Here is a 26091-nt window from a genome sequence, read left to right as displayed (position 1 = left end):
GAGGGAAATAAAGAGAGAGAGAGAGAGAAGAAGAAAGAGAAAGAACAGAAAAAAAAAAAAAGAAATACAGGGGAGAGAGGCCCAAGTTTAAAAGACTGTAAGATAAAGCAATCTGCCAAATCCAGATTGTGGGATATTCTACCAGACAACTGACCTGCTATTTCCAATAAACCAATAGCCTGAGAAGAAAAGGGAGGAGGGGGCTGTTATAATATAAGATAGACTTAGGAGAGGACTACTACCAAATAAAACAAAACACAACAAAACAATAAACCTCTGCATAAATACTGTACTCACCGTGTAGTCATATGAACCATAGACTGCTGAACTTGAATTAATCAGCCCTAAGGGAGTTAGGGCCAAAAGATCCAGGAGCATTCCCTAGGAATTCTCAGTGGTTATGCCATAATGCTTAGGTTTAACACTTTACTCAATGAATATCCAATTTCCCTGTAGCCACAGTAATTTCAAAAGTCACTTTCATATGCACTTATCAGATCTTATTTGGGCAATAAAAAGATATGGATTATTCACATTCAGAGCTGGTGGCAACCTTGCACAGATGCCACTAGATCAACATAAATATTATTTTATTATTTGCTTGTGACATGCTCCATCTCTTTATTTTAAAGAATAAAATTTTAAAAATACCAGAAATAATTAAATATTTTAAAACACTTGGGATGGGAAAAATCTAAGCATGATCTAAAAGTCAAAAACTTGAAACTGTAAGACAAAAACTTACTATTTTTACCATAAAATAAAAATATCTGACAGAAAAAAACCCATCAACAGAATTAAAATACAAACCAGAGAAAATATTTTCATTACATATGACAAGCAAAATAACTCTTATAAAAAAAGAACTCTTTTTCTTTGTTATTATTATTTTTAGAGAGATGGTCTCTGTTGCCCAGGCTGGAGTGCAGTGGCATCATCATAGCTCATTGCAGCCTCAAACTCCCGGGCCCAACCAATCCTCCCACCTCAGCCTCCCAAGCAGCTGGGACTACAGGCATGCCACTGTGCCCAGCTAATTTTTTAATTGTTTTGTTTTCTGTAGAGATGAGATCTTGCTATATTGACCAGGCTGGTCTTGAATTCCTGCCTCAGCTTTCCAAAGTGCTGGGATTACAAGCATGAGCCACCGAGCCTGGCAGAAAGAACTCTTATAAATTAATATTGTTACTAGATAAACTATCCCAGCTTCCAGCTAAAGCCAGCCCCACCAACTTATCTATGGAGCCCCTTCTCTCCCACCTCCTTCAAGGACACTGTTCCAGTGATTCCATCCCCTCCCAATGACCATTTTTTTCCTTTTGTTTTTTTCTTTTTGTTTTTTTTGAGACAGAGTCTTGCTCTGTTGCCCACACTGGAGTGCAGTGGCGCGATCTCGGCTCACTGCAAACTCTGCCTCCTGGGTTCAAGCAATTCTCTTACCTCAGCCTCCCAAGCAGCTGGATTACCGGTGTGTGCAACCATGCTCAGCTAATTTTTTGTATTTCTGTAGAGACATGGTTTTGCCATGTTGGCCAGGCTGGTCTCAAACTCCTGACCTCAAGTGATCCACCTGCCTCAGCCTCCCAAGGTGCTGGGATTACAGGTGTGAGCCACCATGCCTGCCCCATTTTTTCCTCCTCTTGATCATTCTCATCAGCAAACAAACATACAGACACTTCTATCTAAAGATAAATAACTACATAAAAACAGAACAATTTAAAACAAAACCACTCATTCTCCCGACCTTCTTTCCCCAGCGAGCTAGAACCCATTTTTTTTGCTCCCTTTGCAGCAGAACTCCATGAAAGCATGGTCTGTACCTTCTCTCCTTATCTCTTCAACCCATCTGTTTCATGCTTTTGTCTCTTCCCTCTAATCTATTTAGAGGTAACTGCAATTAATAGTTTGATAAATGTTTCCAGAATTTTTTCTCTGAAGATATAAATACACCTCAAAATGAAAATGTTTTTTTAAACAGTTATCTCTGGGTGGTGAGATGACAGATGAATTTTCTTTTCCTCTTTATAATGTTTTGGTCCAGTCTGAATTTTTTTAAAAATGATAAGCCTGTGTGACTTTTATAATCAGGAGAAAATAGCTGTTTTCATTTTAGATAAAGTCGCCATCTAGGCATACAGAACTACATCTGTTGTTTTAAAAATGAAGAGTTAGAAATAAAGCTAGAATAAATAAACTTGTTCGCTTTTAATAGAAAAACTCCTACTAAAATATGCAGTAGCTCCTCGTTTCGGAGAAACACTTATCTGAATAACTTTTTATTAGTGTAGCTTCTAGATCAATGTTCTTCTACCTAGAGGTTATGATCTTTTCTTGGGCAGATGACAGGCAGAAGGATAAATGGTGAGTACAGGGTCTCAAAGAGGTCAGAGATAGGAGAAGTCCAAATACTGCTTTGGATCATTAAGGTATCTTCAACTTATCTGATGTAACCTCTCCCTTTCCAATACACACACACACACACACACACACACACACACTTTTTTCAATCCTCATTAACCTCACTTCACCTCCCTGTGCTACGATCACTGTGTTCCTCATTTCCAACTTGGCCCCCTTTTCCATCCCAACCTTTCTTTCCTGTCTTTCCCATTCAGCTCCTTTCTTCTCCAGATCTAAACAAACCTAGCATTTTTCCTCACCTCCACCAGATGAAAATAATTCCTTGCTTTAAAATAAAATAGTTAGAATCATGGTATGGAGATAAGTCTGCAGAGCCCAAAAATTTTTTTTGAATATGTTTTAAGAGGCTGAGAATATTTTCAAGAAGTCAAAGCTATCGTGACAACTTCGCGACGGCCTATAAATATGCATTTGCTGAATTCAATCTCACCTGAAGCCAATCATTTTTATAAGAAAGAAGATGACACAAATGTACATGCATGAACAGGAAAGGGTCTAAAATTGTGTGCAACATCTTTATCACCGCAGTTTCATCTGGGCTTTTGGAGGGAGTTTTAATTTCCTTCCCTGTGTAGTTGTATTTTCTAACTATTCTATAATTTGTACACATTACTTACATAATGAAAAAATTCAATACATTCATCAAATGCATGTCCAAAAATAAAAGGATAGAAAAGGCCAGCAGCCAGGGAGGGGAAAGAAGAAGCAGAAAAGTGAGAAGCAAAGGAAAGAAGCTTCCGAATCAGTCCACACTAAGTGAGAGGGACACAGAGCTAAGTCACGAGTCTCCATCTTTATCAAACCCAGGAGTCCCAGTCTTTGTTCTGGTTGGCAGGGTTAACAGACCCCAGGCCAAGTGCAATGCAAGGCAATAATAAAGAAAAAAAAAAAAACCTCTTTAAACAGTATTAAATGAAACTGTTTAAACGGGGGAAAATTAATAACTTGTTGCTGGGGGTGGAGATGAAGGAGTAGGCTCGGAAATGCTGATATTCACAGAACTGAGGCTCCCCACCTTCACTTTGCATCTCAGGCTCCAGGAGCCACTTAAAAGCAAGCTATCTATTTCCAAGAAGTAAATCTCTTGGATGGGTACCTTATGTTCATGAGCCTGCGAGGGAAGGTGCTGGGCTGTGTATTGGAGCTCCCAGCCAGAGAAGACAGCTATCTCTTTTGGCACAGGTTCTCAGGGATGAGACCATGTCTAGCGGGGATTTTCTCCAGATTCGACAGCCTTGGCCCTACCAAAATGCACAGCTTTGTTTTCACTATACATCACTCATTGTTGAGTCTTTTTTGTTTTTCCTCTCAAGCATCCACAGGTTGAATACTGCATGTTCCCAACAGCCTGTGAACTTCTTGGACTAGCAAAGGGACATTCATTTTGCTGAGCACTCCTTTCACATTTCTATTGTGTTCGATTTCCCACTCCCCCTACCCGAGTCCCCAGAGAATAACTTCTTCCTTGTTTTAATAACTTGGATCAGAGTCAAGGTTGATGTGTTTCTCCATTTTGCAGGATATTTTCTTCAGAAGAGACAAAACAGAGGCCAACAGGGTAGGAGAGGCTTGTTCGGAAATCAGCAGCCATTGAGAACACACAGAAAATGTTTTCAAAGAAATAGAAAGCAGATAACACAAGGCACCATCAATAGAAGGCTTCAAAATGGTGGAGTCATACTCAGAAAGATTCCCTAGCAACGTTTTCTCCCAGGGACCCACTTTAAAAATCTAATTTCATTTGTTTGGGGCTGAGGGAGAAGAAGGTGGTTCTTTCTATAAAGTACCTTCTCATTGACTTAAATTGAAATACCTTCTCCCATTGGAGGTCATAAAAGTAGCTGTGATCCCAGTGGGTATGCAGAAATTAGAAAATGAGTAAAGGGAGAAGGAGGAGAAAGGAGTGGTTCAGCCACACAAGTATATCCCACCTCTAACACAGCAAGTTTTCATTTCATCTGCCCACCTTCTTTATAAAATCCTATCCCCACCCATTGTAACACTGATCCCTGACATGTAATGAAAGATGTCTCCACGGACTTGCTTGGGATACAAGGAAACAAATCTATTCTTTGTGAAGCCACTTTTTAAAAAAGAAACATTTTCAAGGAAAGAAGACCTGAACCAGCATTCAGTGGGGTTTAGTCTGAGGTACATGATCTTTTAATAAAAAATTGATAACGCCTCTTTTTTATGAGTGATACGGAAATTACATCTTTCTTCTCTAAAACATAAGTCAAATCGCCAGTTTTCCTGTAATAGATCTACCTTGTCACATGATTTTTCTAACCATTGATTTCAAATAGTGGCAAGACACTAGTTATGAATGAACGCAAAAAGTTATGTGTCTGAATTTGTCTTCATGGAATATCTTTTCTCAAATGTATTCTCCATATTAATAGTTTTCATACCATGGCAAAAGAAAGTAAATCCAGTATCACAAAGAACAATGACCCCAACCCAGATTTGTCTCCCCTGGGGAAAGGCCAAACTTTCTACTGGAATTACAGATTCAACTAAATCCAGTTCTGGGCTGTTCATAAGTTTGGAGGAGACAGCCAAGATGTCACCATGTTTGAATGCTAAAAGTGAGGCAAACTGTGGGTTGTAAAATCAATCTAGTACAACACAATCAGCATTTTGAAAAATGAAATGGGAGGGAAAGTATCAGCATGCAGAGAATGTCATAAGAGTATTGCTCAGTGAAAATCTGTGGGGTGTGTGTGTGCATGTGTGTATATGGGCTGTCACTGTAAAGGATATTTCTAACTGTAGTCACAGTCTAAAAGGTTTCCACTCATTTAAGAAGCTCTAATCTAGGGCCCAGGTCCTGGAGTCAGACAGAACTGATTCCAGCATGGCTCTGCCACTCACTATGTGACCTTGGTTAGTTAGCTTAATCTCTCCACCCTCCTCAGCTGAAAGATGGATGTGGCCAAAGTGTCCTGGAGGTGTTGTAAGATCAGATCAGAAGAGGAAACATGTACAGCCCCGCACACAGCACCCAATAATGTTAATATACATCCTTAGACGAATGTCCAATTCACAAAATGGAAGCGGAAATTCGTGGATTTACAGTATGTTCTACAGGGATAAATTCACAGTGTGAGAGAAGATGGTAGGCAATTAGCTAATTGTAATTTTTAGGTCTGCAAAAGAGTTGTTCTTTTGTGGAACTATCTGTTGGGCCATCTAGCCTTTTTTATAACAGCTCCCTGAATAAAGTTAATATTCGAGAAATATACATATATATTTTGTTTGTTTGTTTTGTTTTGTTTTGTTTTGTGGAAGGGTCTCACTCTATCGCCCAGGCTGGAATGCAGTGGCCTGATCTTGGCTTACTGCAACCTCTGCCTCCCAAGCTCAAGCAATCCGCCCACCTCAGCATTCCAAGTAGCTGGGGTTACAGGCATGTGCCACCATGTCTGGCTAATTTTTTTTGTATTTTTTGTAGAGAAGGGGTTTCACCACATTGCCCAGGCTGGTCTCAAACTCGTGAGCTCAAGTGATCCTCCCACCTCAGTCTCCCAAACTGCTGAGATTATAGGCGTGAGCCACCATGCCAGGTCAAGAAATACATTTTTAGGCAGGGCGCAGCAGCTCACACCTGTAATCCCAGAACTTTGGGAGGCCAAGCGGGGCAGATCGCCTGAGGTCAGGTGTTCGAGACCAGCCTGGCCAGCATGGCAAAAACCTGTCTCTACCAAAAATACAAAAATTAGCCGAGTATGATGGCAGATGCCTGTAATCCCAGCTACTCAGGAGGCTGAGGCAGGAGAATCACTTGAACCCAGGAGGCGGAGGTTCTAGTGAGCCGAGATCGTGCTACTGCACTCCAGCCTGGGTGACGGAGTGGGACTCCGTCTCAAAAAAAAAAAAAAAAAAAAAAAAAAAAATGAAAGAAATACATTTTTATTTCAGAAATCCTTTCCAAGATGTAAGTAACAGACCAATGAAAACTCTTCTGATTTTTTTTCTTATGCAGTATTGAACAGAACAAATTGTTCACACTTTGTGCTTCATCCTTAAAATACAGCTTCTGCCTCCTCAGCAAGTGACTAACAGTATGTGTCTAAAGACCTTAAAAAGTATCAAAATTATCTCAACTATGGAAAGATCCAGCTGCAAATACATGCCAAAATTCCTTATCTGTAATTTTTGTAACTGAACAAACAAACCCCTTAGAGCATGAAGAAGTTTTTGAAACTGAAACGTACTGCTCACTTCACAATCATGTTCTGTCTATCCTTGCCATTTAGCTTGGGGAACGTTATCAAGTTCTGAGGAGAGGAGAAAGGAGAAAAGGAAGGGAGCCAGAAAGAAAGGGTGGGACCAAGAAGCCAAGGAACTTAAGATGAGTTAAGAACAGGTAGAAAGGCCAGGCGCGGTGGCTCATGCCTGTAATCCCAGCACTTTGGGAGGCCGAGGCGGGTGGATCACCTGAGGTCAGGAGTTTGAGACCAGCCTGACCAACATGGAGAAACTCTGTCTCTACTAAAAATACAAAATTAGCTGGGCGTGGTGGCGCATGCCTGTAATCCCAGCTACTCGGGAGGCTGAGGCAGGAGAATTGCTTGAACCCGGGAGGCAGAGGTTGCAGTGAGCCGAGATGGCGCCATTGCACTACAGCCTGGGCCACAAGAGTGAAAGCTCCATCTCAAAAAGAAAGGACAACAGGTAGAAAGACAGAATGCTAAAACTGTCAGCAGCCCCTCAGATGGAAGACGGGAGAGAAATAATTTGAAACAACAGAAAGCCTTTTCTTTGAGGTCCAGAGAGAGGAAGAGGAGATCTGGATAAAATTGCTGAAAAATTTGGGGGTGGGGGTGGCGGTGAGGTGAAGAATTCAACAGTAAGTCTTGGAAGATGAAATACAACTCTGTCGATTACTGAAGGATGAACCAAATAACAGGACTGGGCCAACACACGGAAGAAGAAAAGAGGGCGGCTGGTTATGGAGTTTAAGCAGAGAAAAGAAAAAGAAACAGCTACAGAAATGCCCCAGGGTGCAGAGTATAGGGCTGGGGAAGGTGCGAATGTTTGGGAATAAAAACAAACTTTGAAAAACAACAAAAAACAAGTCTTTTCAAACCTGGCCTCAGACTTAGGATAAGTTCTCCCTGAGAAATTGAAAGGTAAATAAAGAACAAGCAAGTAAGTTAAGACTGAAAGGCTTGACTGATCTAACAAGAACATGTGGCATTATGGTTGTAATGCCACAAATTTAGTATTTAGTATTTCGTATTTTGTGAAATACTCAAAAAGAAATGAACAGGATTCCTATTGCATAATTTTTTAAATTGTTTTCCAGGGGCACATTGATGAGAAATGCCACTCCCTCCATTTCGTCCCCAGCATGTGTATGATGAACAAGAAGAGGTGGGGGCGGGGGAGAGAGACTCTTCCCATCCACCAAATGCTACCCTGATTACCCACATCAGTCCTAACTCCTGCATTGCCCCAGGTGCCAGTCAACAAGGCCTACGCCATTTGCTTTGCCATCTCCGCATTGTCCACTCACTTGCTCTGCCCTTCTGTCCATTTCACTGAGCTGGAGCTCCCAGCAGCAACTCTAGAAGAGAAGAAGAGGTGGGGAGTGGGGAATGGAGCATGCATGGATCTGGCAAGCCCCCCAGATCCCAGAATCCAATGAAAAGCCCCTCAATACACAGAGACATCAAGCTAGCTCTCAAGAGTGCTGAACTAAGTCCACAGTCCCACTGGGGCCAATGGTGGGATCGAAGGCACCACCGGAGGCTGCAAAGAGCTTGGGCTTTGGAATCAAATCTGGACTTGGAATCCCAGCTCCAACACTTACTAGGATGTGAACTTGGGAAGTAACTTAACCCTCTGAGCTTGGTTTACTCATCTGTAAACCAAGCAGTACTTAGCCCTCATCAGAGTGTTGGGAAGATAAGATGAGGTAACCTGGAAGGGCGCCTGACACGCTGCAGGCACTTCACGAGTGCTCTTGCTACTGCCCATCTCTTCACACTTGTTAGAAAATGAAAAGTGAGTTCTTTCAATGGTGAAAGCAAGTCCTACCTGCCTTTTTTTTTTTTTTTTCTCATTTTTAGGTGCAAAGAGTAGCCCCTTCCAATGTTTCCTGGCTGTATTCTCCCTATTCAGGTTGCATTATCAAGTATGGAAAGAAACACCCTGTTGGTGCAATCAGGTATGGGCATATCTGACTGTGGATTGCCCAGATCAGCGCCACACAAATAGAATTTAGACCCTGGAGTTTGTACACCCAAAGCACTTCTTGATAAGATAGTGGAATGGTTAACAACTGTGATCTTACAGTAAAACACAATTATTAAATGAGGTTGAATGGCCTTTGAAGAATTATAAAACATTCAACAAGACCATAATAAGTGTCCTCAATATTCCTTGTTCCAGATAGAAATGCCCCCTATTTATATTTTTGAAAATTTAATACTGAACACAACTCACCAACTAGGGGAAGGAGGAAAGCATTCTAATGCCACAGAGAGCTCTGCCCATTCTTCAAAAACTGTACTGTCTTCATAAGTTCTAAGCACCTTTAAAATGGTTCAAACAGGCATAAGTTACTGTGGAAAGGCAATGAAATAGAGAAAACCTTACCCCTTTAAGGTGGCTCCTAAGTTCATCTGATTCCAGGTCATGCATTCAAGCTGGGAGGTCATTTGGTATAAATTGTCACTGTTAGAAAAACATCCAGAGTTAGGACACATAACCACAAAATAATACACAATTGTTTCTTCAAAAGCAATGGAGTTTTAACTTTTCTTGAAAGTACAAGCCTCCACATTTTCCAGAATGACAGAATATGCAAGTCTGAAATTATTTTCACTTCATCCCACTGATCTCTGCACAGTCATACACTTCATACACAGCAGAAGGGATGTGAGAGTAACTCGGAAGCATTTTTTAAAACCTTTGTATAGCAACCATTGAAGTTTCTAAAGAAGTATTAAACCTTTGAGGGGAAAAGGCTAAGGGGAGTGAAACTTTGAAAGGCAACACAGGCTGGATAACTCAACATTAAAGTTAAAAGCCTGGAGCTGAAAGTAAAGACAGCAGATTAATTATTCGTGAAAAGGCCATTAAGTTGTTTTAATCAAAAGGATAAGTATCATGTGGATTATGAGGGTCTGAAAAGTCAAAGAGTGATGGCTGATAAATGGTCTAAAAAGTAAGGATGTGACAAGCAGAAGAAAGATGATGATAAACTCTATGCACAGCTGAAGGAATCATTTTCTATATGTTTTATCCTGGTACAAGTCAAATGTTAAAAAAAAAAAAAAAGAGCCCAGTTCTGTAAGATTCTATGAGGGAAATGGCTGATCATTTACATAAAGACTCCAAAGAAGTCTTACACCACCATGTAAACCAACCAAAAGCTGTTCTGTCCCCTCTGTATTTATTTCATTCCTAGAAAATTAGCACATGAATCAATGGCCAGAAATCTCCTAAATTGCCAAGCTCCATCAGGAATAAATTTATGCCTGAACTGAAATGGTTAATTATGAAATTTGAGACCCAAGAGACCAAGAGTTTGTCTGGGACCTCTTGGTTTAAACACTTTACAGAAGAAAAATTTCACTCTACCATCGTGGCAGAAATGAAAAAAGGTAAGAGGCATTTAATATCTGATGTGTGGTATCAGATTGCAGATCTCAGACCATCTCTGCCTGGTCATGGCATTCTTTTAAGCTGCTTCACCCGGCAGAGGCAACACCAAATTTTAATTCAGAAAGGCTTTTTTCAGGCCAAGCATAACTGGGAACTTGAGGAGGGGAGAGGGAAATTACAGTAACTCGGAATAAATGAATTTTGTGCTCTCTTTCCGCATAGCTTGATAAATCGTGGCAGAGTTCATCTGACTTTCATATAACAACTCTGAAAATTATTTGGAACTCCTTAGTGGTGGGTACACAGGATAAGGAGGAAATCAGATTCCAGGAGCGCATTTTGCATATGAAAAGTGAAGTGACTTCAAACTCAAAGTATGTGCCCTTTCATTAGTCAGTGTATATCTGGACGCCGTCACTCATCCCCGTGTCTGACTGGCTATTATGCTACTACAATATCCTACATATCAATGAAAAAAAATGATGAGTTTCTCCTGCAGCTTCCCCGTTTGTAGCAGCAGCCCGTGCTGGTCTGTGCCACAACGTTTTGCAATTCCACAAATTCTTGCTGTAAGGCTGGAGTAATTAATTCCTGAAGGACCCCAACTTTTATTAGAAGTGCCAGCCTGCTGCATTTACCACAGGAGAGTTTCTTGAACTTTCTTTGGGCTGACAGTTCATTAATAAGCGACCTCCTCCACAATCTCTCTACTGGTTTTTGTTCTCCTGCGCCTTTTCATCAAGCAATCCATTTATTAATCTTACCATTAATCTCAGCCAACAGGCATTGTATTCCCCAGGCAGCTCTATATTTTTGTCACTAATTTTTAAAAAAATTGTTCACCAACTAAAATCACTCAGCCCCAGCTGACAATTTTCCTAGGCCCTTTGGGGATATGGGATCTTTCTGAAATAATTTCATTCTTTCATATGACTCAGAAAATCATAATTTTCAAGAGAGCTGGGAAAGAAAGATGAGTGACAGACATTGATGCAGAAGGGTGAATGAATCCCAAATATCTAACTTTACAAGATGGAAATTTTCTCACAGACTTAAAGAATAGTCTGGTTGATTCCTAAGGTCTCTATAACAAGTACCCCAAAGAGAAAATAAACATTTTTTTTTTCGTTAGAGTCTCACTCTGTCACCCAGGCTAGAGTGCAGTGGCACTATCTCAGTTCACTGCAACCTCAGTCTCCCATGTGCAAGCAATTCTCCTGCCTCAGCCTCCCAAGTAACTGGGATTACAGACATGCGCCATCACACCCAGCTAATTTTGTATTTTCAGTAGAGTCGGGGTTTCACCATGTTGGTCAGGTTAGGTCTCAAACTCCTAACCTCAGGTGATTCACTCGCCTCAGCCTCCCAAAGTGCTAAGATTACAGGTGTGAGCCACCGCGCCTGGCCAATATTTTTAATGGCATTTTCTTGGCCCTCAGAAGGCAAACCTTCTCAAATACAGGGTCTATGTCTTACACATACGACTTTTTCTAGTATGTGCTTAACAAATACTGTGTATGGTACTGTCTAATATGGTAGCCACTGGCCACATGTGACTCATTCCACATATTAAAATGGTAATATTTTTTGCTATATTGAGTCAAATATGCTATTTGAAAAATTAATTTCACAGTTTCTTATTTTTTGAATGTGGTTACTAGCAAATTTCAAATTACATGTATGGCTTATGTTATGTTTCTACTGGACAGTGATGTTCTATAAGTTTTGGAACACTGAACAAATCAGTTCAGCTCCCTGACCCTCAGTTTTCTCATCTGTCCAATGGGAATATTAATCTCCATCAGTCTAACTGTACAGGAATGTTGTGAAGTCCATAGAAGGTAATGCCCTCAATGGCCCTTTGAAGATGACACAGATAATATACTTTAATTACTTTAATTTGTTCTAACCTACCAAATTTTGCACAGCACTTTCACACATTCTCAATACTGCTCACAACTTTGTGAGGTAGATGTAATTATGAGTCCCCATTTATTAGATGAGGATTGAGGCACAGATAGATGCCCAGTGCTGGCATGCCTGGTGCCCCCACCCTCACTCTGCCCTGCCCCTATGAAGGCATGCTGAGCCTCATCCTCTCATTATCATTTATATAATAATAATAATACAGACAAGAGTCTGGAGATGAAAGAGAATATGCTCAAGGGAACATCGTCACCTACTCAGTCTCCAGAAAATGATGATACTGCAACATGCCCCATGCGTCCTCTTCAGCTCACTAAGGACAGTGTGCCAAGATCCCAGTAGAAGCCCCCTTTGCGATTCTAGCTGTCCTGATAGCTTAGCCTGCAAACTCTCAGAAGAGGAGAGAAGGTGGGGAGGGTGTATGGGAGAGAAGGACTTTCAGAAAATCCCCAAGCTACTAATAGGTTTCCTGAGGCCAGAGATAGGATCAGAGCACAGTTTTAACCACATCCTGCCTTTTGCTGGCTAGGGCTCCTCAGCTGCTCAGTCAGTGGGCCTGGCTGGCACAGCCTTTCAAATGGAAGTCAATGACAGCAATGACAATAACGGCTGCTGAGGAGAGGACTAAAATGTGAACTGGAGCTAAAAATACCGGGCCCAAGCATGCTCAGGCTCTGATCTCTTTGGGCAATCGCTCAACACCCAGCTCTCATCATGGAAGCCCATAGAAAGAGGCAGCTTCATTCAAGGAATATACAGCCTCTGGCAAATGAAGCATCTAATTACTCAATAACCACTGTAGGTGCCGACCACCTCATTCCCAGAGGAGATCAGATAAGCAGGTGGTTTGGCTTACAGCGACCATTGTGGTCACGTAGGCATTTCAGCTCCAACCGTCTAACTCTGCCTGTTCGGAAGTGAACTTTCAAATTGCAGGCTGCTAAAATGTATTCCAAAAGTCATGGTGTCCTTTATATTTTTTAAGTAGATCTTTAAAAAAAAAAAAAAAAAAAGTCACTTGTTTCCTATGTAAGAATGTTTGAAGCTGGAGGCAAGGGAAAGAGGAAAGAAACTTCTATAACTGGGATTAATGCAAGTTGGAGTAAAATAAAAGGAAGTCAGTCCTAGCAAAAAGGGGGAGCTTAAAAGGAAATCAGTAGTAGATCATATAGAGTTTGTTTTGGCCTGAACTGCAGTATTACTAAGTTCTCGACCTCTGCACAAAAAGAAAGGAAGAAAAAAAGCCTCAGCTATTATCTAGACGAGAACTCCTCCACTCTTCAAATGCGTGTGTGATTCAAGCACATTTTCATCTTTAAGTCTGTTTATTATATTCAGCAGAATAATTCGTGTCATCAAGGGAATAGAACCATCTAACCTGGCTAAGATTAGGGTCACCTCTGCCATGCAGTTGCTGGCTGGCCAGGTAACATCTTGGAAGAAGTAAAGAGCTGCCCCCACTGGATAAAAAATAAAAAGGCTCAAAGTGGAGATAACTGGCATCTGTCATTAGAATTCATGCTTCCAGCTTTTTTGGTAATAGCTGTGCCCCACACCAACAGAAAGTCCTCTGTGGGTGCACCTCTACCTAATAACCTAACGGAGGGTGCAGCCAGACTTCCACACACCCTTTTCCCGTGCTCCTCCCTTTGAGGTGCCTTGCAGCCTGCCTGCCTAGAAATTTCTGCCCAGCAGGCCATGATGAATAATTATTTCACAGTCACTCTCTTGGTATTGTAATTTCTCTCAAGCTCACCAGCTAACCAAAGAAAAACCCACTGGGGATTCCATTTCTATTAATAAACACTTGGTCAGCACAAAAGTTACAGGAATATTTGGAACTAGATTTTTCCTCCTCCCTGGAGACGAGTTTAATTCAAGCCTGTGGCTTTGATGACATTGCCCATCACCCTGGAAGCCATTTCAGACCTTCCACCTTCTGCCTATCTATGCAGGAAACAAATATTGACTTTGTACTAAATGAAAAGACAGTGTACAATGTACATAGGTACACAAGTGAAAAGAGGCATTATTAATTACAATCTTATTTTCTTGGGCATGGGCTGTCATCTGATTTATGTCTATGTTGAAGGCCAACTCAAGTGGTGGATCGGCACTTCCCACTGAGTTGTGGAACCCAAGATTTCCCAGAAACTCTGTGGCTGCTAAGGAAGTTTCTCTCACATGAAAAATAATCTACTTGTAACAGTCTCCACTGTCAATGTCACCATTTGTGAATCAACAACATTCAGTTCAAAACAGACTAACAATGATTGCTTCCAGAGTCGGAGTGGTTTTACCTGCTAACAGGCAAAAGTACAGCAAAAGGAAATATTCTCATTTAAATTTGTAGCACAGTTGCTAAAGAAGAATATGTAAAACTAATAAAAGAGCAAAAGGAAAGGGAAAGGGCTAGAATGCCTAAAAGAAACAATCAGTGTTCATGGGAATATTTTGCAAACACAGTGCACAGAATTTTTCAAAGCAGCCATGAGGATCATATGTGAAGTCGGCATAGTCAAGGACTGGGAGCTCCAAGGAAGTCAGCAAACAGATGAGGCAAAGGGACTTTGGGAAGGAAAGAGAGCAGAAAAGGCCCAGTTAGCTGCCTTTTAAGGTAGAAATTAGGGGGGAAATTGTGCCTAGTAGGGGTGGACCCCCCTACTCCCTACACTGACAGAAGAACTTTTCCCTGGGACCTTCCCTCTGGGCAAGCCCAAACCAGGGTGGTCCTGGAAGCAGTCATTCTTCCTGGGTCTGGATGGACAGGGAGAAAGGTCTCTGCCCTGTGATTGTTTAGGTGCCTAGGCTGAACTTCACCCCAACAGCTCATACCCAGTGGTAAAGACAAAACTGGAGGAGTCTGGAGTTTGAAAGACAGCTGCTCTGTGAGTTAGAACTTCAGGAGAATGCTCAAGTCTGCTTCTGATAATGGCCTTGAGGGAAAACGTTGTCCCAAACCAAGAACTTTCTATTGAAAGCTACAGGTAAAACTAATGGATAACTGGACTTCTTTCACAACTGTGGGAAATAGAAGACCATCCTCTAGTGAGACTGAGGACAGATGCCACCTTCAAAAAGAGAATGGCACTTATCCACCTAGAGAAAAAGCAAGTGCAGAGGGTAGAAGGATGGATTCTGGAGCTGTATTGCCTGAATTTGAACACCACTTCCATCCTTTAACTGTGTCACATTGGGGAAATTTACTTCTCAGGGCCTGAGTTTCTTCCTCTGTAAAATGGGAGTGATAACCTGTTGTGTCCCTCAGAGTCACTAGGTGGATTAAATACGTCAATACTTGCAAAGTGCTTACAGTGGTACCTGATACATGGTAAGTCCACATAAGCATGTGCTCTTACGATTTGTGAGCAAAACGGATACATTGGCCAGGTGCAGTGGCTCTTTACGCCTGTAATTCCAGCACTTTGGGAGGCCAAGGCGGGCGGATCACAAGGTCAGGAGTTTGAGACCATCCTGGGTTAACACGGTGAAACTGCCCTCTCTACTAAAAATACAAAAAATTAGCCAGGCATGGTGGCACATGCCTGTAGTCCCAGCTACTTGGAAGGCTGAGGCAGGAGAATCCCTTGAACCCTGGAAGAAGAGGTTGCAGTGAGCCAAGATTGCGCCACTGCACTCCAGCCTTGCAACAGAGTGAAACGCCGTCTCAAACCCAAAAAAAAAAAAAAAAAAAAAAAAAAAAAAAAAAGTGATACATTGACTATACAAGGGGAGTAATCAGATAGGGAATCCTGCATAGTCCAGTGTCACTCAGTGATTCAGAGCACAGCTGGGCTGTGAAGTCAGAGAGACTGAGGATCAAATCCTGATTCTGATTCTCACTTGGCGTGTGACCTTGAGCAAGTTACTTTGAGACTCCGAACTTATTTCCTCATCAGTAAACTAGAAATTATAGTACCTGCCTCAAAGAGTAGTCAAAAGGGTTCAGTGGGTAAACTAAGTGAACCATTTAACATCATGCACAGCAACATATAGTCAGCATGCAATAAATTCCAGTTATTACATTACAAGGACTCATGCTTTCATCCAACAATGATCACTGGGTTCCATAAGGGCAGACACCTGGTTTCAGAAACTCTAGTGACCTTGACACAAAACTCCACCCACCTTCTGTATGAGGGGAGAGGGTAAGGAGGATGGAGAAAACCACCTCCTGCCACTTCCCATAAGTGTTGATTGGGTACATTTTCTATTCACTGTTGTTCATAGCCATAACAAATATAGATGCAGCTGCAACTCCTCAGGTCTGTCACCCGAGAGAAAGGAGGGAATTGTGCAGGCCACAAGGAAAGAACTGGGATTTTGCGAACATCCTCAAAGCGCACTCCACACTGTATTCTGCTTATTTAATGTCAGATCTGTACCATCACCTTTCTTTTAGGCTGGCAAGGGAAAGTATACCCAAAGACTGGGGATAAGCCCAGCACAGCGGCTCACAGCTGTAATCCCAGCACTTTTCGAGGCAAAGGTGGGCGTATCACCTGAGATCAGGAGTTAGAGACCAGCCTGGCCAACATGGTGAAATCCTCTCTCTACTAAAAATACAAAAATTAGCTGGGCGTGGTGGCAGGCACCTGTAATCCCAGCTACTTGGGAGGCTGAGGCATGAGAATCACTTGAACCCGGGAGATGGAGTTGCAGTGAGCCAAGATTGTGCCACCGCACTCCAGCCTGGGCGACAGAGTGAGACGCTGTCTCCAAAAGAAAAAATGAAAAAAAGAAAAAAAAAGAAAAAAAACAAAGACTGGGGAGAGAAAAAGTTTGGTGAGGGAGGGAGAGAAAAAAGCTGGGCAGTCAGCCTCAGGGAGTCAAACGCAGCAAGGCAAACAAAATATAAGCAAGCTTTCCCCAGAAAGTCCCAAACTTTAGGCAGAAAAATGAATGAAACCAGGGACCAGTAGAAGCACCACTGAGTATCTAAAATCCAAAAGTTAGGGTGTTAGGCAATTAAAATTTAGTCCTATTTTTTATGCTTTTTCAAACACTGCATTCACAAAAGCATTTAAATACCCTTTCAAACTTGTTTAGGAGTAGGAAAAAGGGAAGCCATATTAACTGCAGTAATGTTGGTGCACAGATCCAGTTTTAAAACATCCCTACACCTGCCCATTCACCTTTAGACTGCAAGGGAGGCACATGATCTTTGAAAACTGATTGGAAATGTTAATTTAGAGTGAATGGAGCTTTCAAGATCCAGACAGTACAAATTCCAAGGGAACAAACTCTTCCTACAGGGGTCACAAATTCTTCTTTGAGATGTTACTACTTGGGAAATGTTCTGTGAGAGGGAAAAATAGTATTTTTATTGGATTCGTGTAAAAATAACAGTACCAAAGAAAGTTCCTGAATTATAAAGAATGAAGCTAGAAATAAATACTTCTGAAAGGTGAATTTGACAAAGTGCTTAATACAGTGGCCAATCAGAAGCTGGATTAGAAAATGTGAAAATGTATGTGATGTTTCCTACTTCCCTAGCAACCACAAAATCAGACCTAAGTCAAAATCCACCATACGCACCCTGGAGAATTGTTATTAAACCAGTAGTAGTGATCGCTTTTTCCTGGACTCCTCTTTCTAGGCTGCCAGGTCCTCTAATGGACGCCTTCCTAGGGTCCCACAGGGTGAGTCTCGGCTTGGGAGAGGGGAGTAACCGATGTGTGTGTAGCTTGGAGTCACTGATGCACCGGACTGCAATGTCTTCCATTCCCCAACCCCCAAGAACACTTCCCATCTCGACAGTGCCCACTCCCGCATCAAGGTCTCCTCTCAGCCTAGTGTGACACATCAACTGAGTCCACAGGGAGCTAAGGAGGAAGGCGTGGACCAAGGTCATTACGTGGGAACCATCCCAACAGCCCGCCTGATGGCTACCAGAATAACAGCAATGACACCTTGGCAATGGGCGAGAACAGCTACTCTAGAAGAACTCAACGGCCCTGCTGCCAGTTTTGCTAGGGAAGGAGATTCACCTCAGAGAGTAAGTGCAAATCCTGCCTCCATTCCAGAGACTTGACCCACCGAAGGGAGGCGCTGAGGTGGCAGGCTTGGGGCAGCATGCCGCGCCTGTGGTGCAGAACAGGAATGATTTCTAGCTAGGAAGGCAGAAAAAGAAGGATGGAAAGGTGCGACCATTTCGTGTCCTTGCCCACCGCCTGCCTCCCCCCGCCCAAAAAAAAAAAAAGTGTGATGAGGAATCCAAGATTCGAACAGATAAACCGGATGTTCTGGGGAGAAAAAGAAAAAAAAAGTTTCCCCAGTCCGCGCGCCTCAGGCGTTAGAAACAGAAGGGGCACGTCCCTGCTCTCTCTAGAAACTCCCAGGAAGGAGAACCCTAGATGCGAGAGCCAGGCCAGCCCCGGGCTCACTCTCCTAAGGGCAGCAAGGGCCTGGGGCTGCGCCTCGCTCCGGATCCAGGACTCCCGCCCCTCCTCCACCTGCGGGACTGGATAGTCCCCCAGGCGCAGCCACTCCCCCACCCAATCTCCCAGGGCAGGCGCTTTTCCTTCCTTCATGACCTCACTACCTCCTTCCCTTGACGTCAGCCCCGGGTCCCCGCGCGGAGGGGCGGGAGGATGGAGATGGGTTTGGGGGCAGCCGGTGTCAGGATCCCCGAGCACCCGGGAGGAGGGGGCTATGAGGTCATGCGCGCCCAATCCCGGGCCGCACAGGCCGCGCGCCGCGGCTCCACGGCCCCCGCCCCACCTTCCAGCCCCGTGCGGGCTGGTGTGCGCCGCAGTTACTAGGCAACCCTATCGCAAACGCGGGCGGCCGGCCAAGTTCACCCAAAGTTGAAGAAGAAATTTGGGGGAGAGAAGGTGGAGCAAGAGGCGAGAAGAGGAAGCACGGAGCGGGAAAAAGCTTGGAAGGGAATGAAGCTGGCCTTGGGCCTCCCGCGCACAGGAAGAAGGTCCCACGCAGGCCAGGGCAGCCTCCCCGCAGGGCCCTGTTGCAACCCGACCTCCGTCCCGCACCCAGGCCGAAGGCCCACCCCAGAGCGTAGCAGGGGTGCTGGGAACCACGCCCACAAATCGCTGCCGCGGGCCGAAACCCTGGAGGGTTGAGGTGGGGAGAAGACTGTGGCCAAGGCTGTGGCCGAGGGTACGCGCCTTCGCGGTAGTCTGGCCGGTGTAGTCAGGCCATTGGATGGGTTTGAGGTCTCAGAACCGAGTGGGAGTGAACTCCTTGTTTAATCTTTAGTCCCGATGAAGGTAAACTCCTCCCAGTAAAGACCTTCTAAAAATAATAATAACTTTTCAAGCGCCGCTCCCTCTTCAGCTCGAAACAGTAATTGCCCTCATTTGTGCACAAAATAAGAACTCAGAGACCAGGAAGATCAGCTTTAATTTCCTCTAAGTAGTAGAATGGAGTCGAGGCGTCCCGTGCCTCCAAGACCCTGCATGCCGCAGTCAGGGCTGCCCAGCTGGGGTATTCTAAAGTCTGCCGGCTCGTGCGTCCCCTCCGGAGTCCCAGGGACCCAGACGCAGAGCGCAGCGCCTTCCTACCTGCTGTAGGGCGTCCTCAGCAGCAAAGCCTGGCTGCCGGTGCAGCTGTCGGTGGGGGTGTGGCAGCCGTAGACCGGGGGCGGCACCGAGTACTGCTGCTCACCTGCAAAGAGAACCGAAGACAGCTGAGCGAGTGCGCCCCAAGGGCTCGGGGTGCGAGGCTGCGGGCAGGGGTTGGGGGAGACGCGAGATCCTGAGCCTGGGGCATTGGGGCCTGGATGAGCGGCGTGCAGAGCGAGGCGTCCAGAATTCGAGAAGCTAAGCCTCTCACTTTACATTCCCCTAGCAGTCGCTGCGCGGTGAGCCCAAAAGGCCCTCCGGACATTCATAGACTTAGTTGGAGGGCGATGTCCCTAAGGTACTTAGGATGGAGGGATACCCAGTCTTGTCCTTTAAATACAGTGCCATTGGGGTAATGATTTCTAAGGTCCTTTTAGAGGTCTTCCTTTGCCTAATTTGCTGTGGGTTGGGAATTCCTGGGGGGAAAGGGGGATAGCATGGAAGAAGGGGAGGACTCCACTTGGTTCCCGCTCGCTTACCCAGCGAGCCCTGCTGGCCCATGGGATCCTCATGCTTGAAGGAGTGGTTGGGGAACTGCGCCGCGTGGTGTGAGGGTGTGTGACCGTAGCTGGGCGTCCCGTCGAAGGTGACCGTGCTGTAACCTGCGGGAGCGGCGGAGAGAAGCACAGTGTTAGCGGGGCTCTAGCAAGACAGGGACAGTGGGTCTGAACCAGCCACAGGCGGGGGATGTGTGCTGAACCCCGCATTCGGACCCCCAGCGGAGGAGAATCCAGCCCCACCAGCCTCCAGGACTTTCGGCGGGAAGACGGCCCAAGTCCCTGGATGTGACCTCAGGACAGGCTTCTCCATCCTTTTCTGACTAAAACCCCGACCTCGCTTTTTCCCAGTTTATTTATGCCTCAGTCTTTTTTTCTGGGCGGGGGATGGTGGTGTGTGTGCATGAGTGTGCGTGTGTTTCGAAAATGGAGGTAACGATGCCCTGGGCCCTGCTTATTTAAGCCTCGGTCTCTGCCGCTTCTGCAGCGAACCCCTGTCAAGTTAAATATAAAACTCGTTGCCTGATCGACAGAGAAAGTTGGTCAAGCCCAAAAAACAAACTCCGCAGCTCTCCCGCAGGAGCAGCGCGGGCAAGCGAAATGAATCTGCTGGGCTAACCCCGCGCTGACTCCGAGCTGTAAATCAGGGGCCCGCGCACCAACTTTCATGAATTACTCGGAGCCAGTTAAATGGCCTGTTCTTAAAAATGGGAAGACTAATTACCGAGTAATGTTATCTGTCTGGGACTACCCAACCTGACACCACGACACCCGAGGACCAAAGGAAAGCTGGTGAGGGGGAAAACAAGGGCCCCTTCCAGTTGGGCCTTCAGATGGCGACCCTGCGCTCTCCTTCCCCTCCCCCTATGGGACCCACCTTGCGCCCAGGGACCCTCCTTGCGCCCAGGGACCCTGACCACTGCTGTAGGAGCCAACTTCCTTGCTCTCCAGGCTGGACAACCAGTTTCCTTTAGAGTGCGCCTGACACTGTATCTCCCTTTCCCTCCATGGTAGTGCTTGGGTCCTTTGCCTCAGTTTCCCCCCCAGGGCAATCCTGGCATTTTTCCCCATCTTTCCTAAAGTGAGAAAAAGAACGTGGAGCCTCAGTTGGAAAACATAGTCTTTTATAAGTTTTGTTATTAAATTGCTTTAAACATATGCCCCACAAGCTTCTGGAAAACTGTTGCTGCCTCTGGGGAAAAGGATCCTTCTGCTAAAGATCCTCACTGGCCCTGGAACCCAAGGTGGGGTCCCATTCCTCTACAAGTTCGGGAGTCTGTGGCCTGAGGTCCAGGAACAACGGCAAAGGAGAGCTGCTCCTATGGGATCCTGGCAGGGCCACCCCACCAACCTCAGATCCTCCTGGCCCAGCGACTGCCCTGGGTCTCCAAACTTCACAAAATTCTCAGGAGTAAGTTGGGGCAGACAGCACCCATTCTCCCACTCTTGCGCGATTTTATCAAAGTGCCTCCAAAGACTTAAGCAGGACTCAGCCGAAGAGCAGGACCCAGGGCATCCTTACCTCCATTTTCGAAACACACACGCACACTCATGCACACACACCACCATCCCCCGCCCAGAAAAAAAAAAAAAGCTTCTCCGGGGCAACAGAGGCATAAGCCTGGAGGGTGGTGTGGCAGAGTGCAAGGGAGGGAAGGAGGGGACAAATCCTAACTCCCTGGTAGTACAGGTCCAGGCTTAAGTCTCACACACCGCTCAGCACCACAAGTTGGGGATTTGAGAAGCCACCAGCTTTTATCATCTGCATGACCCCGAGGGCCTCCATTTCTCGCCTGCTAAGTGGGCAAAGATAACCCCCGCCCCGTTAGCTCTCGGGCGTTGGTGAGCACGTTTGGGCTTCCAGAGACTTCCTTTTGAAACCTGAGGCCTGGCCCTCTTTGAGGACTACAGATCAGCTTACAAACGAAATTTGGCTCCGGGCACCCACTATTGCCCGGAGGGAAGGCCGATTTTCTGAAAGGACACTAAAAAGAGAGAGAGAAGAAACAGAAGCTACTAAGAAGTTTTCTCTAGGCGAACCCTTCTCCATTCCTGAGCCGAGGAGTAGGCAGGGACCCGGGGCACTGCACAATCCTCAGAGCCCTGCTCCGCAACCGTCCGTGCCCGGCGAGGGCCGTGGGTCCCAAATTGCGGCACCCACTCTCGCGACGTCCGTCCGCACCCCAGAACTCGGGCCCAAGTATGCCCGTGGCCCGCGAGGCCTCCTAGGCTCCCCTCCCAGACGGGATCTGCAGACCTCGGCGGGCAGAGACCGGCCTCGAACCCCCTCCTTCAGGTTCCCCCGGGAGGGGCAGTGGTGAAAGCGCCTGTGGAGTGGAGGGAGGTCTCTTTTAATTAGAAGCTTATCGGACGCGGGTTTGATTAGAGCGCGCTGTCCCTGGGCCCAGCGCTGGGCCTGGCGCGGAGAGTGCGGGGGCAGGGGCCGGGGGAGGTACAGCTGCTGGCTGGAAGGAGCAGCGTGTTCAAAGGCTCCTTGTACAGGCCTTCGGGGGAGAGAATCGAGTGGCCAAGGTAGCGCCTTTCCCACGGTTAGTCCCAGCCCGGGAGGGGAGCGCAACCTTGACCGCGAGCGAAGAGGTGAGACGCGCTCTGCGCCCTCCACTCCCGCCCGCGGCTGCAGAGAAGCCGGGAACCGCCTGGCCCAGCCGGGCCGGGAGAGCTGAGGGGTGAAATGGACAGCAGGCTCAGCCAGGAAGGTGCTCAGAAGGCTGAAAACGATGACTGCAGCTGCACCGTGATTGGGGAAAACCTGTCCCCCAACAAAATACCCTCTTCTATGTGACCGGAAGGGGGAGCCTTTGCCCTCCGGCTTCACAGCCCTCCGCACCTGACCCTACGGTGGCCTGATGATCCCAGGCCTAATCATGCGTTAGGCGTCTGCGAGCTTGCGGGGCTGCGGGATCAGTAGACTAGCAAGCAATCTCTCTCTCTCTCTCTCTCTCTTTTTTTTTTTTTTTTTTTTGAGACGGAGTTTCGCTCTGTCGCCCGGGCTGCAGTGCAGTGGAGCGATCTCGGCTCACTTCAACCTCAGCCTCCCAGGTTCAAGCGATTCTCGTGCCTCAGGCTCCCGAGTAGCTGGGATTACGGGCGCCTGTCACCACGCCCGGCCAATATTTTTTTGTATTTTTAGTAGAGACAGGGTTTCGCCATGTTGGCCAGGCTGGTCTCAAACCCCTGACCTCAGGTGATCCAACCGCCTCCAGCCACTGCGTCCGGCCCAAGGAAGTTTTTTTCCCTCCTCCTTAAGCCTTGCATCTAGTCTGGGGCTACTCAAGTCCTCGCCCCACATCTGCCCTCACAAACCCGTCAACCCCCACACAAGGACTAAGAGTTTGCTGCCCCTCCCTCGGGCCAGAAGAAATCCATCTCAACGGTGGGGCCAAGATCCCTGGAAAAGGAGTAGAAACACCCTAGAATGGTCTGGGTTCAAATACCACCTCTGCCACCTAATCTCATAGAACCTGTATTTCCTCATCCAAAAAAAGGGGCTTCTCCAGGATTAGCTGGTGAGTTTCTTGCAAAGGTTCTTGAGGCCGTTGTATTCAGTAGCCAGTGCCTGGCCAGTAGGCGATTGATATTTGCTAAATTAATGTTTACAAGATTAGGATGCCAGATATAATATTTAAGAAATTAAAATATGAACATGCTTGTGAAGTTTTGGGCGGTTGTGACTGGGCACCAGCAATTGCCCCTGCCTGTGCGCCATGGCTAGGCTGCCCTCGGGATCCAGAGACGGCCTTGATTCCTCTCCCCTGGGGTTTGGCCTTGGCGCTCTGATGGCCATTTCCACATTTTTGAGAGAGTTGATGCCCTTGCCTCTCACAGTCCAAGTCTTGGGCCAGGCCCTGCATCTCCTGGGGAAGCAGCAGGAACCCCGGAAATCAAAATAATTGTTGCCCACTCCAGGATAGCAGCCGGAGCACTCCTCACATCCAAGCTGCCCAGTGAGCCTCAAGGGCTGAGTAAGCTCGACCCATCTGTTTTCATTCCAAGACAAAACTTAAACCTGGAGATAGTGCTTCCAGGCTGTATGACTTGAATCTGGGGCCCTCTCTCCATTGGGCTTTTTCTCCAGGGTGGAGAAGGAGGATACATTCACCTGCTAGTCCTGGTCCCCTTTTAACTTTTTCTCTGTGACAGCCACGCCTGTGTATTACAGAGGAATCCAGATATTTTCCAGAAATATAATGCCTGCTAACTGCAAAACCCACAGTCCCGCCCCCCACGATGTGTGATAAGATCCCAGGCACCAGACCTGCCCTGAAGAGGGCTGGACAAGGGACCCAAACTGAAGCGACAGAGCCCAGGTTTCAAAAATCCCCTAGAAGCACTAAAAAGATAATGGCATAGTAGTATTTTGTACCCCAGGGGCATGGATTCGATGGTTTCTCAACCACCTCCAAACAGCACACATGCAGACAGAGATTCATGGCTTCTCAGTCACAGATGTTTAGATGGGTTGCCGAGTTCCATATTTAAAGCCCCAAGAGGGTGGTGGGTCGCGCTTCTGCATCTGTGGAGTATAACTTCAAGCCGGACCTAATCTCCAGGTTGCCCATCTCAGCTGTCGTCTTATAGACGGGGATACTGAGACCTAGAAACTCCCCAAAAGTAACACCAGCCTGCTAAACAAAGGTGGCGCGATCTGATCAAAGAACACAAGCCTCAGCGACAGTAAGTTGCCCCAACGCCCCTTGAGTACAAAACACTAATTTCACCAACTAAGGGCATAGAGTGGAGGCAACCCTTGGGTCTGCTTGCGGTTCCTTCGCAGGACACTGATCCCAGATTCTCCGGAAGAAAAGGCCGGTTTCGATTTCTCCAAGGCTTCTGGTGGGCCCGTGCTCCTGGTTAGGCTAAGGTAGGAGCAGCCTGAAGACGCGCGTTTAGAAGGCGCGGGTGAAGGCGGGCAACAAGGGCAGAGCCCTTCTTGAACCGAGCCTTGGGCGAAGGTACCACTCTGCTTCCCACGCATTCCAAAAACATCCCAGTCCCGAGGCCCTCGAGTAATCTTGCTCCAGGAAAAGCATCCGCCACTGTATTAGTAAAGCGTTTACTAAATTACCGAATCAAACCGAACTGGCTTAGGTTCTCAATAGCGCGGAAATCCACTGAAAATAAGAGAGAGGGCAAACTACAGTGGCTCCGCAGGATCGGGTCCGCGCAGCCCAGGCTAAAGAGAGATGGGCGGGCGCCGGCACAGGATGAGAAACCAACCTGATACTTATCGTGTGCAGAGTTCCCTCCTTGTATCCTGACTAAGCACAGCGAATAATCCTGTCTTTGTTCTAACCCCAGGTCTTGAAGAAATATTGTCCCAGCTGAGCCTCGCGTTTACAAGATTAAGAGGCGCCCCAGATGGGCTGAAAGAAAGGCCAAAGCTCGTGTCTCCTTCTCCTGCCTGTGGTAGAACCTGGTCCTGCATAGCTTGGAATCGGACAAGTCAAGTTTCTTTCACCCCCAGAACCTGTGTGGCCGCCGCCTAAGCAAAGCCCAGAAAAGATCCACTTCTGTATTACCACACGCGGGAGTTATCCGCGGACACGACGCGGTTCCAGAAAGCCATTTAGTTACTGGCGGTGCATTTGCTCATTCTAGCTCTCCACGATACTTAATATGAACCTAGTGTGTGCCAACACCGTATTACAAGGGCTGGAGGTGCTCCTGGACATTTTAGCGCGGCGGAGGCAGCACAGCACAGGCGCTCACTCCGCCCTGGTCTCACTCCGAATCCAGAGTCCGGACGTCTGAAAAGCCCAATGCTTGGTGACAATTTGGTGTTGCCTTAATCAACAAAACCTCTTCCCGAAGCAGAGCCAGACACTGCGCTGGTTTCCTGGTCCCACTCCCGTGGGGACTACCAGTCCCGGAATCTCTCGGACTCTCAGGGGCCCCAGACGACCTCCCGGCTCATGCGAACAGTCAGGCTCCCAGCTCTGCCTGGCTTTGGAGGATGTCGAGGGCCCGTGCCTGCGTTCACTCCCACTCCCCGGCCTCCTCCCCAGCTACCGCTTCCGCTACCCTCA

The 26091-nt window shown here is 46.4% G+C and overlaps 1 protein-coding gene across 9 annotated transcripts in view; it reads right to left on the bottom strand.

Moving 5' to 3' along the window:
* WT1 (WT1 transcription factor) overlaps nucleotides 1-26091 on the bottom strand; it is a 48204-nt gene that overhangs the window by 21248 nt on the left and 865 nt on the right. For 2 of the 9 annotated variants that reach the window (XM_050759025.1, XM_050759026.1), the window contains exons 2-5: nucleotides 20027-20149; nucleotides 19488-19590; nucleotides 9028-9105; nucleotides 7943-7993 (exon numbers count right to left, since the gene is read on the bottom strand). In XM_050759025.1, coding sequence (XP_050614982.1) covers nucleotides 7943-7993; nucleotides 9028-9105; nucleotides 19488-19590; nucleotides 20027-20149 — 355 coding nt within the window. The other 7 variants (XM_050759027.1, XM_050759028.1, XM_050759033.1 and 4 more) reach the window with 6 other exon arrangements.

Source organism: Macaca thibetana, chromosome 14 (assembly GCF_024542745.1).
Source record: "Macaca thibetana thibetana isolate TM-01 chromosome 14, ASM2454274v1, whole genome shotgun sequence".
Lineage (NCBI taxonomy): Eukaryota > Metazoa > Chordata > Mammalia > Primates > Cercopithecidae > Macaca > Macaca thibetana.
The sequence above is the reverse complement of the archived record's forward strand: the minus strand, read 5'-3'. Positions and strand labels throughout refer to the sequence as shown.